The 12,824-nt window shown below is 23.0% G+C and overlaps 1 protein-coding gene across 5 annotated transcripts in view; it reads left to right on the forward strand.

Moving 5' to 3' along the window:
- LOC129618569 (putative uncharacterized protein DDB_G0291608) overlaps nucleotides 1-10,309 on the forward strand; it is a 91,334-nt gene extending 81,025 nt beyond the window's left edge. Inside the window, exons 2-4 of one of the 5 annotated variants that reach the window (XM_055533391.1) lie at nucleotides 3,380-4,201; nucleotides 4,284-5,705; nucleotides 5,763-7,043. In XM_055533391.1, coding sequence (XP_055389366.1) covers nucleotides 3,380-4,201; nucleotides 4,284-5,705; nucleotides 5,763-6,706 — 3,188 coding nt within the window. In that variant the 3' untranslated portion in view covers nucleotides 6,707-7,043. Of the gene's footprint in view, nucleotides 1-3,379; nucleotides 4,202-4,283; nucleotides 7,044-9,414 lie in introns of those variants that run through there. The other 4 variants (XM_055533392.1, XM_055533393.1, XM_055533395.1 and 1 more) reach the window with 4 other exon arrangements.
- Nucleotides 10,310-12,824: the final 2,515 nt, after the last annotated feature.

Here is a 12,824-nt window from a genome sequence, read left to right on the forward strand (position 1 = left end):
CAATTATTTCAAAGCATAAATGAAAATGTTTAGCAAAATACATACAAAACCGAAAAAATTGAAAACTTGTCCATAATGTATTATAATAATAGAAGGTGGTTTCCAAAAAATTAAAATTATTTCAACATTATTAAACGAAATGAAAAAAAAAAGATAAATTTCAAATTAATCTAAAAACAATTTACTTTAGTTAAAATCCTTAATGTCCGACATTTTAATGTTAAAAACCACTTTTGTAATGAAATTTTTTAAACTGCTTATATGCAAAAGCTTTTTTAAAATTTTACTTGTAGCATGAGCTAGAGAATATGCTGCAAAACAGTACTTCAAAATCAAACACTACAAATTTTTAGTTCCTAAAAAAAAAACATGCGGCATGTTAAATCTAACTAAGAACTGAAATACCTAAAAAGCCCATAGTATAACAGTTTTCATTTTGAAACATATTCAAGTCATATTTAATAATAGCAAAAAATAGTTTTAAAGCAGGAAATATTAAATTCATACATATGTTTGCTCTTATTTAGAACCAGTAGCAGTTTTAATTATTGAAATTATGTGATTTTGTAATATTTATTCAAAAAAATAAAAAAGCCCAAATTTGTACAAATTTGCTTGTTTACAATCTTAATTTATATAACTTCAATTTATAATTTCAAAAATTTGTAAACCGTCTGTAAGATTATTGTAAAATTCATTATAAATACTTATAAAATGTTTTTGTTATACATATGTATATTTATATTCATATAGATATAATTTTAGAACATTTCACAAAATTTATTAAATTTTTACATACATAAATTCAATATTTTTATTTTTGTGTCTACAATACATATAACTATGTATGTATATTATACTTAAATGTTCATGTGTAAAAAAATATTTGAAAGGAGTTATAATATCCTTAAAAAATGTTATGGTTTTGTTATATAAAAATTTATATATAAATATTTTATGTATGTAAACGGGCAGATTATATCATTTTAGATAGAAAAAAAAAAACAAAAATAAAATGGAATCGTATAGTGTGCGAGAGTATATATGTATATAGAGAGTAACATTCTGAAAATTCTGATGTTTAATCAAATTGAAATTTAATGAACTGTGTCGTTGTTTAAGTTTTATTTTTTGTTTCTATATTTCTCATTTTCTTTTTGTTACAGTAAAAATTTTTGAATCCTTTCTTCATTATTTCTTTTAATTTTTTAGTTTTTTTTTTTTTCTATTTTCGTTCTTATTATTCTTCTTCTTCATTTATTTTCATTATTTGTTTAAATGCTAGCATACATATACAACACTAAATTTTTTCCTCTATATAGTTTTGTGCATACATAATATATATATATTATATTATTTATATATATATTATATATATATATATATACATAATTTTCCATTTATATTTGTATTTTAAAAGTAAAGGAATGAAAAGGATATTTCAGAAATGTATGGAATTTTTACATATATCTACTCATTTATTTTGTGCTATACACATATATAACTCGTAACTAATTTCTTTCTAACCACAAAATGTTTATATAGCTCTTAGTCAATAAATTGATTTTATGTTTTTGGTCTCTAACAAAAAAAAATGCAAATAAAGAAAAAATAAAATAAAATCAAAAGAAAAATCATCACAACATATTTTCCACAATTTCATATATTTTCACTTATGAGTCATTTCTTATTCTGCCTCTTTATTATACATATATTAATAGAAGAACGTATATATAAAATACATGGGTATATATTATAATGTTCTTCTAAAATTCTATCAATGATGTTCAAAAATTATACAAGTGTTATGTAGATAATATCATTGCAATTCAAAATGAACTTTTTCTCTTTCTATATATATAAGAATAAAATGCAAAGAAAATATAAAATACATGGGTATATAGAAAATTATGTACAAATTTTTTTTATAGAATTAAGTTTAGTCGAAATGTATATGTATGTTTATATAATTTGCAATATACGTTGACATTATCGTATATTTTATTGTACATATAATATAGGGATATTAGACGACTATTATATATTTAAAAATAATGAAAACTTAAAAGATTTTTATCTCATAACCAAAAAAAAAACACAAAAAAAAATATATTTTTTTACACAAAACCAATCAACTGAATAAATTTTGAAATGGTTGTTCTGCAATAATATTGTAGATTATTCTGTCAGAATTTTAGATTATTATGAAAAATATGTTTTCCAAAAACTACGAATATTTATTTTCTCTTAGAAATATCTTTTGTGATTTGATCTGAATTGACTTTCCAATTTCCATTACTGTTCGATTGAGAGATTGCCCACAGAACAACGCATTTGGAAACAATTTTTAAAGACAGAATTCTTTAGCCAAAGTGTGCAAACAGTTAATCAAAATTGAACTCTTTTAGTTTCACATTTTCAAAATTTATACTCTTAATATTCTTAAAATGAAAGTTCTGTTCCGTATAGTTATTGTAATTTAAATAAATGCATTCAATATTTCGTACTTATTCATTATTAAGAAATTTTTGAAAATATAAAAACCTTTTAGTAATATCGTATGTAATTTAGATTTTAAAAATTAATTGTAATATTTCGCTCAAAATATATTTTAATTCTCATGATTGAAGCCATTGCAATATATATACACACAAATTGTACAAACTTATGCATATACATACGAGTATTTATACGAGTATCTGAAAACAACGTCAAATACATAACTGTAAATATTTTTTAGAATCATCAAATTTTATCATCATCAGAAAATAATTTTATTTTATGCCGATCATGTATTTTAAAATCGTTATCATTATACCGATTATTTTCCGATTCACTAAAAAACACCAACCCCATCAACATTTCATTAATGTTATCACAAGGTTAAAATTTTCATGTAATTTTAAAGAAGTACCTACGTTGATTTAATTGGATATTTTTTGGAATATGCATAGTGATATGAAAATAAAACTTAACATAAAATATAATTGAGTATAAAAATTATTGAAATAAAAGCACTCATTTGAAATTTAATAAGCAATATTATTAATATTTTGTGAATACTTAACTTTATTTCAAAAAACTTTTCTAGCTAAAACAATAATATAAGGAAATTTAATTAAGTAATTTTAACTGTTAAACTGTGAACAGTTTGAGTGTACATCTATTGAGTATATTAAAATTTGTTAATTATAATTTGCAATATAACTTCTTCTATTAAATTATTTTATTCAATAATATTTTCCTATAATAATCTTATCTATCTTAATGTCAATAATGCAAAGAAATAATTCAATTTTGTACATAAGTTTTGAAGAAAAAAAGAAAAATTAAAAAATTTAACTGATAAATTAATAAAATTTTATTTTTATAATTTTAGTACCACCTAAAGCGGGACAAAAACGTCCAGCAACAAGTCCAGCACCATTAATAACATCACCACATCATTTACAATCACCAGCAACAGCTGGTGTTGGTACTAATTCAACACAGTCTCAAATTTCTTCAAATCCACATGCAATAAGCAATCATGTGATAAGTTCTAATCATATTGGTGTACCATCGGCTGTTATTGGTACACAACAACAAGCAATTTTATCTCAATCAGCTAATCCTGGTGGAGGTGGTACAAATGGTAGTGGTAATAATCAAAATTCAAATAATACAAGTGCACGTGGACCATTTGCATCAGCTTTAAGAAATTTAGCAAAACAAGCTGATTGTAAAGAAGATGAGGATGCAGTTATAACAAGTGGTGGAAACGTTGTTACTGGTAGTTCAGCACGTGATCGATCATTAAATTCAAGTCGTGAGGCTACTGGTAGTGCAAATAATAATTCATCTGGTAATAATAATAATGGACATAATACTAACATTCAAAGAGTTCCTTCAGCTAATGTTGATTCTCGTTTAGATGTTAGAACAGTTAGTGGAAATACTGTAACTGGTGTTAGCAGTAACAGTCAAAGTATAGATGATCGTGGTAGTGTAGCAAAGAAACAACGCACATCCATACCATCGCCAACTCCAGCAGAAAAAATTGCTCGCTTAAATGCCGTTGCACCACAAATACAACCCGATCTCTTGGCACGAAGTGGTTTTCAACCCTACAGATCGGAAGATAATCGTCATTTACATCCTGCTGGACATTTTCCATTGGATGCTTATCCACCTTTTTCTGGTTTACCCGGCATTCCTCCAGGTAGTATTTTTAATGCACTTTGAAATAAATTCGGTATTTTAAATTTTTAATTTTTTAATAATTTAATTTTTTTTTGTTTTAGGAATGTTTTTGTATCCCGAACAATATCTTCATGACCCGAGATTTCAGGGTTTATTACGTGCTAGTCCTCATTATGCACATCCACATGCTCATCCGCTTTATCCCCCAATGGCTGCACCATACTCTCATTTATATTCAATGTTACCAGCATCATTGGGAGTTCATCCTAGTTTACATGAGCGAATGAAATTAGAAGAGCATAGATTACGTGAAGAAGAACGAGAAAGAGAGTTACAACGCGAAAAAGAACGGGAAATGCGTGAAAGAGAGGAGAGAGAAAGAAGAGAGAAAGAGCAGCGTGAGCGCGAAAAACGAGAGCAATTAGAAAGGGAAAAACGAGAACAAGAACAACGTGAAAAAGAACGTGAAGCAAAAGAAAGAGAAATGAGAGAAAAAGAAAAAGAGCAGCGGGAAAGAGAAAGACTGCTAGCAGCTCAGCATCATCATTTCTCGCCACAAATATATTCTCCGTTAAATAGAAATATAATTTCGATGGGAATGAATCCTTTGGCGCTAGGTTTAAGACCACCACAAACATCTTTGCATGGTATACCGTCATTACCTTATCATTCCTCGGCGCAACGACAAAGTCCACATTCAGCTGCTGCTATAGCAGGTTTAAATATTAGTCTTTTACCTAATTTAACTCACGGGCCACCTGGTCTACCACATCATATACCGCCACCGACAAGTTTAAGCTTAAGTCATTCTACATCAGGAGTGCTATCACATCCAAGCATGGCAGCGTTAACAAATCCTGCAACAAGTCTGAGCTTACAGCAAGCTGCTTTAGGCTTGTCAGCTCACCCTGGCTTAAATCTAACACATCCCCATATATCGCCTCATTTAACCACAGCACATGCTCAACAACACGCAACAGCTGTTTCTGCTGCTAATTCCAGTTCATCAACTCATTCAAACAGTATAAATTTATCAACTGCACAACAGCAGCAACAACAACAACATGCTTCTTCGAAGCAAGCTGAACAACTGGCGGCAGCAGCTGCAGCTCATCAACAGCATACAAGTTCAGCGATAGCAGCTGCAGCAGTTTCAACAAGTTCCGGTCATAATTCTTTATCAAATTCAATGTACTATTCCCATCATATGGGTCATCATCCATCTGTACAGCAACATCATTCGACAATATCATCTATAGCACATCATCCAGGATTATCAATTTCACATTCTATTCCCGTTACAACAACTCAAAGTCAAATATCAGCTGCCCATCAAAGTTCTATGCCATTATCCCTAACACATAATCATCATGGAACAAATCCATCACCTACAATTAAAAATGCATCTCAAAATGGTAGTGGTAGAACAACATCAAATAGCCCAACAGTAATATCTCGTAACGATGGTAACAAAAGTCATAATAATGAACCAACAACATTAGATTTAACTGGAGGTGATCGTAGTAATAGTAATAATAATAATGATAGAATTGTTCATAATAGTTCTATTAATCAATTAGGTTCTGGTGCTAATACAAATAACCGTACAACACCATCAATATCTCATGAAATTAATGGTGGTGAAAGTAGTCAAACAATAAGTGATTCATCAAATTCAAGTAAAGAGGGTTTAATGCCAACAACAGTTAAAGATATTAACGATTTGCAACGCAAAACACCATCAGATGATGTGAAAGTTGGTATATTAGGACCAAATAGCAATTCACAACCACCATCTGTCAGTTCAGGTGGTAGCAATAATGGACAGCAACAACAGCAACAACAGCAGCAACAACAACAACAGCAACAAACAAATTTAACAGGTACGATGGAGTCAGATGTTATTAAAGATGATAATAATAAAACATCAAGAAATTCTCCAAATTCAACAAGTTTAGCATTAAATACAAATACAGGTAATAACATATCATCAACTACAACGAATATTGATAACAATTCTTCAAAAACTTCATCTTCATTGGGAACAAATAATTCAAATAGTTCAGAAAATAGTGGCCCCCATGTAATTAAAGAAAATAATAACAATAGTAATAATAGTAGTAGTAACATAATATCATCATCTTCACCACCGCCAAAGAATATTATTATTACATCTTCAGATGTAGGTGGTAATAGTGAAAATCTTGAAGAGAAAATAAAAATTTCTACTGATACTAGTAACGATAATAGTAATAATAATAATAATAATAATAATAATAATAACAATAATAACAATAATAGTAATAGTAGTAATATAATTACGGGTAATATAAATTCAGATGATAACACTACACAAGCTAAAAATAATAATAATCAAAATTCTCCTTTAGGAGAAATCTCTGTTGAAAAAGATAATGACCATCAATCCTTAGAAGCAACAAGTCTTAGTACAGTTTCCAAAGCAAACGAAGAAATTTCAACAATTGTAGCTAGTAATACTAAAAATTCAGATACAAGTCGATAGTACATAATTAAAAATTTATTATTTTTGTTCTAATTTTGTTCTAATTTAGTTTAATAAGCAAAAATTTTATTTTTTAAGTTTTTTTTTTGAAAGTTTTAATTATATTACTTTATTATAGTAATATTTTAGTTTATTATTAAATATTATAATTTTAATAAAAATATGCATAAAATTAAAAATTTTCAAAAAATTTAACACTTAATAAAAATAAAATTCACTTAAATAAGAAGTGATTAATGTAGATTTTAAAATAAAAAATCATAAAAATTAATTTTTAAATTTTAATAATAAAAGTTAGAAATTTTCTTATTACTAAGAATATAAAAAAGTTTTAACAATAGCTATAATTTTCTGAATTTCATTTTATTTCTTTTTTGTAGATTCCTGAATTAAATTGAACTTGATAAATTTTTAAACAAAATTTTTATTACAAATACATTTAATTTTAATTAAACATAATTATGTATTTCATTCTTTTGACCAAAATAATGTTTAAATTAAAATCATCTAAAATATTCATTTTATGAATTTTTATTCTAAATTCAAATTAAATTTTATAACTATTTATAAATTCTTTTTTATTAGCACGAAGAAAACAAATTAAATATATATTTTAATTACAGAATTTCCCCCAAAAAAAAAAACTTTTAGGAAAAAAAATATTAAATCGAAATTCTGTTTTTGACTAAGATTAAGGATATTTCACGTGTTCGTGCAATATCACAAAATTTTGCAATATTTTTTTGCAATAAATTTAAAAAATTTTTTGTTTTTTTGCATTAAAATTTCCTTTATTTTATTATTCTTGTTATTTTATAAGAATTTTTTTTAGAAATTTCTATTTAATTTTTTGTTTTGTTTTACAATTTATAAAATTAAAATTTGACGATTAATTTTTTAAAATTTTAATACCAACCCAATTTTGTTAAAATAGTTTACTTAGTAGAAATTTTCGAGGTGCCCATATTTTGGTGTAATCAAAATTATTTAACTTATTTTGTTTGAATATTATAAAAGTCAATATGTTAGATGAAAACATTTTGAAGCGACCAGATTTTTGGCTTGCCAATTTTTAAAAATTGTGCCCCATTATTAGAGATAAGAAATTTGAACTGTTTCATAAAATTCATATTCTTTTCGTTACACGTCTTATATGCAATTCACGTGAATATCCTTAGATATCATATAGATTTTCTTTAAATTATATTTAAAAAACGCGATTTTTAAAAATTAAATTTAGATTTTAGTAATCAAAATAAAACAAATATAATCAAAAACGTAGTAATAATCAATTTAAAATAACTTCAAATAAAAAATCAAAAAAATTTGAATAGAAAAAAAAAATTATAAAAATTAATAGCAAAAAAATTTTAAAACAAAAATTCAGCAAGATGTATTTTAAGTGTAAAAATTAAAAACAAAAATTGTAAAATTAAATATTTTCAAGTCCCTTTTGTTTACTGCTGTTTTAGTTTTAACAAAAGCTCCTTAATTTTGTAATTAAATTTTAATTAATATTTTTAATTTTCAATGTATTTTTTTTTTTTATTATTTTAAATTGTAATGTTTTGTGACACATAAATACGTACTTTATGAAATTTTTTGTAGTTATGTATTTTTTTTTTAAATGTTTATTATTTTCTAATATTTGTTAAGTTATATAAATTTATTATTATTTTTTTAATTGTAAAATCTTAAAACTAGTATGTAATTTAAGTATTTTCCTTCTTTTTCTCTTTAAAAACTTTCGTTGCACTTATATTATAAAAAATAAATTTGACTAAAAAAACAAATATAAATAAAAATTATTATTAAAATTCATACTGCAAAAGAAAAATTGAAATAAACTAATATTAATTAGAAAGGATAACGAAAAAGCTAAAAACAGAAAAAAAAAATAAAAAATAATAATTTAGAAATATAGATAAAATACACATACATACAAAATTTTATTGAAAATTTATGATTAAAAATAAAATGAATGTATATTATACTTATAATTTGATTTTATTTATTTTAATTTTTAATTTTTTTTAGATTTTAAATTTTCCTTTTTTTGAATATAATTTTTATGGTTTGAATTGTTTTTTTGATTCGAAAAAAGTTATTTTTTATTCTTAAACATAAGAAAAAGGTTGTCTGAAGAGATTTTATGAGATTTTATACAAGTAAATTTTAATAGTAAATATTTATAACAAAATTTGGCCATTTTAGCCAAAACTGAGTTTTCTGTGAAGTTCTCTTTCATATAAAGATGAACTTGAAGACGAAAAAATTAAAAAATTCTTATGTAATAATGGTTATTAGGGAGATAAATGTAATAATATAGAACAGAATAATTATTAAGAGGAATTTTAAGATTAATGAAACTTTCATGAAGAATAGAAGAGGGTTTAATATACTTTTACTAATCATGCAGAGTTACAATGAATGGTATTTGTGTCGAACATTAAATAACAGATGTACATATTTTTGTCCTGCATATTCATTAAATTTTATGAAAATTGAAATTATAAGCGAATAGCATTTGAAGAATTTTGAAGCACTGACCGTTGAATTTATGCATATACATAATTGCTCAAAGTTTTTTTTTTAACTCAACAAAAAAAAATCTGATTCACATTAATTTCAGTAAATTAATAATATTATAAATAATTAATCATGAAAATAATTCTCTTTTTTAATTTTCCGTTTTTTGTATTTTTTAGATGAGAAACAACACAGCAATAATTTATCACGAACGAATAGTAGTGAAGATTCTGCATTATGACAACAATTATTTAATAAAAATAATAATTAACTACTAAAATTATATCTTGATATGCAATTAACTAATCCTTTTACAATAAATAATTTAATTAAATGTTGAAATGTTAATAAAAAAAAAGTAATACAATAAACTAGATATTAAGTACTTACACACACACACAAAATTCAAAAAAATAAAATACAAATAATAAATAATAATAATAAAATAATATTAGCATTTAAATAATAATTTTAGGTAAAATATAAATTTGGAAATAAAGTCGTGATATTAAAGGGAATGCTTGAATTATAAAAAAAAAGAGGAAAAGATTTGTAAAAATTGTAATGCAAATGTAGGAAAATTTGGAAAAGATAAAAACACATATTTTGTAGAAATAATGTGTAAGATAAAAATGAAAAGAATAAATTTTAAATTTTAAAAATAAAACAATGTTTAAAAAACAATGTTAAAGACTGGTTACTTAACTTTTATCTTTTTGTTTTTCTAATTCAAATTTAGAGGCATTTAAAAATAAATGTCTATTTTACATAGAATTTGTGATCGAAATTTAGGTGACTGTAAAACGTTTTGTGTTTTTTTTTTTTAAATAATTAGAAGATTATAATTTTTTTTATTAACGCATGGAAAAAAGAAATTAAAACTAGTTAGGTATGAAAATTAAAATTAAAAATCTGTAACTTTTTTAATTCTAAAATAGTTATTTAAAATTGGTTATCAATTGAAATTGATAAATAAATTTAAGCTACTAGAATTGATTCTAATTTTATTTAGCTACTATTTTTTTTTTTACTTAAAATAAAACATGAATATAATTCAAACATCTTCTGTCTTAAAAGTTTCACTTAGATGAATTAATTTTCAATTGAATACAAAACTAAAATTTAAATGAATTTGGAAAACTAATTTTTCTTTAGTTATTTTTTAATATAAATTAGGTTAGAATTTGAGTCCCACTTAGGTATATAAATTGAAACTATAATTTTCTAAAGTCGTATATTAAAAAATATATATGCATATAGAAAACAGAAATATGAATGTAAAAATTGAATGAAAAGAAAACTCCTTAATTTGAATTATATTATAATTATAATATATATATTTCAATCAAGAAAGTGAAGACAAGTTTAGAGTCAAAATGTCGTTCTTAATAATAATATAAGCGTGAATTTTATTTATGAATCGTAATACAATCAATTTTATATTGCAGATAGGACATATTTCAAGTAATGTACTCTTTTCTAATAAATTTCATGTCCCTCGAATATTATAATTTCATTATTGATTATCGTTTTTTATAAATCAATGACAATTCCATTTTTAAATTCAAATTATTTTAATTAATTTTAATGGTAAATAAAAATTATGAAATTAAAATTAAAAAAAAAAAACTTAAACATACCTATAATAACTATTAATAATAATTATTAATAATATAAAATATTAAAATATTTTCCTTTACCTGAATTTCTTAAAATATTAATAAATAATAGTTAAATTCATCATAATTACAAATAATGACCTTCTTTTCAAGAGACTATGTTTATTTTAATTTTTAAAATTTTGTGATTAATTGCTGTAGAGATACCTACATATTTTCATCTACATCTTTATAAATTGCGTTAAGACAAAAATAAGGAAATTTTAGTAAAAAATTATGTTAATTAAAAAATAAAATTAATTCAAAAACACTAACGCCTTTAATAATCCAAAAGACAAATAGCCAAAATTTTTATAATTTAAATTATAAAATTTGAAGTCTTTAAATAATTAAACAAAAACCAAACCTGCAATAGTTAAGAAAAAAAAAACAATATTCATAAAAAAATATTTAAAAACAGAGAAACAAATTAATTTTAAAATATTACAAAATATATAACAAATTATAAAAAAAAATAGTCTTCTTAATACAATTAGAATTAATAAGAGACATAATATGTATGTTTGCATGTACATAAAATGTAGTTGTTAAGAAAATTGAACTAATATTAAAAAAAACAGATGTAAAAATACATATTAGCTTTTAATTCTATTAACCAGAACATAATTTTAATGAAGGTATCACGCATAAAGTATAATTTATTATAATGAATCAATGAATCTAATCAATATCGTAATTATTATTTTATAAATATATAGAATAATTTTGTTTTATTTTAAGCCAACAGGATCTTTTTAAGCGTTTCTATTGATTTTGATTTAAATCATAATTTAATAATTAAATAAATAATACCAAATAGGTATTAAAATTTATATTAAATGAGGGTGCTGGACCTGATATTATTTATTGTTTAGTTTATTTTTTTATTATATTATTTTACAAAAAGAATTGTATACTTAATGTATACAATTCATTTTGTGACAAAAGGACCTTTTAGTTTGATACCTACCAAATATTTTTCGCAATTCAAATTTTGGAAAATAAAAATTTTTTAAAAGTTTTCTAAACAGAAACAATTTTAATAAAATAGTAGTAGAACAATGGTTTATTCAAAATTTTCTTTTTATATTCCTGGAAAATAATATTAATTTAAAATATGCACTAATTTTAAAGATGGTGAAAGTTAAAAAAGACGAAAATTTTGAAAATTTTAACCTAATTTTAAGAAAATTTTGAACATTTGAATTAAGATGTTTTTGAGTTATTGAATTCAAAAATCTGTTAAATAAATATTATAAAATTTAAAATCATTTTATTACCATTAAATATATTCTATTTAAAACACAACACATTTAATTAATTTTGTTTAATATTTGAAGAAATTTTATATGATAATAGCAAACAGAACAATTATTTTATTTAAATATTTTAATAATATTTATTTTATAATTAATAAAAAAATCAAATTTATTATTATTCTGACTTAAATACAATCACTGCAAACAAGAACATTACTCTTGTGTATCAATAATATCAATTTACGATACCCTTTATACTAATGTATTGAAAAAAAAGCAAATAATAAAGAATACACTAATTTTAATATGATTTATCAAATTATAATTTTCGATATTCTACAAAATTCCTATATTATATTTTATTAAATAATAATAACCAGGACTCAAATTTTTTTTATTTTTCAATTATTTACAATAGCGTAATTAACTACGATAAAAATATATATGTATGTAAGATAATTGAAAAAATTTTAAAAATAACTCTTACAATTAAAATAATTATTAAAAAATATAGAATTGAAATTATTAATATATTACTTAAAATAATTAATATTTAAAAGAATGACAACAAAATTTATTAAGCTCCAAACATTTGATTTTTAAAATAATATAAAAATTCAAAAAGGAACAAAAAAAAAATGAAATTAAAGGTTTTAAAACATTTTAGCGTTT

This window comes from Condylostylus longicornis, unplaced genomic scaffold (genome assembly GCF_029603195.1).
Source record: "Condylostylus longicornis isolate FDR11 unplaced genomic scaffold, ASM2960319v2 ptg000009l, whole genome shotgun sequence".
Taxonomy (NCBI): domain Eukaryota; kingdom Metazoa; phylum Arthropoda; class Insecta; order Diptera; family Dolichopodidae; genus Condylostylus; species Condylostylus longicornis.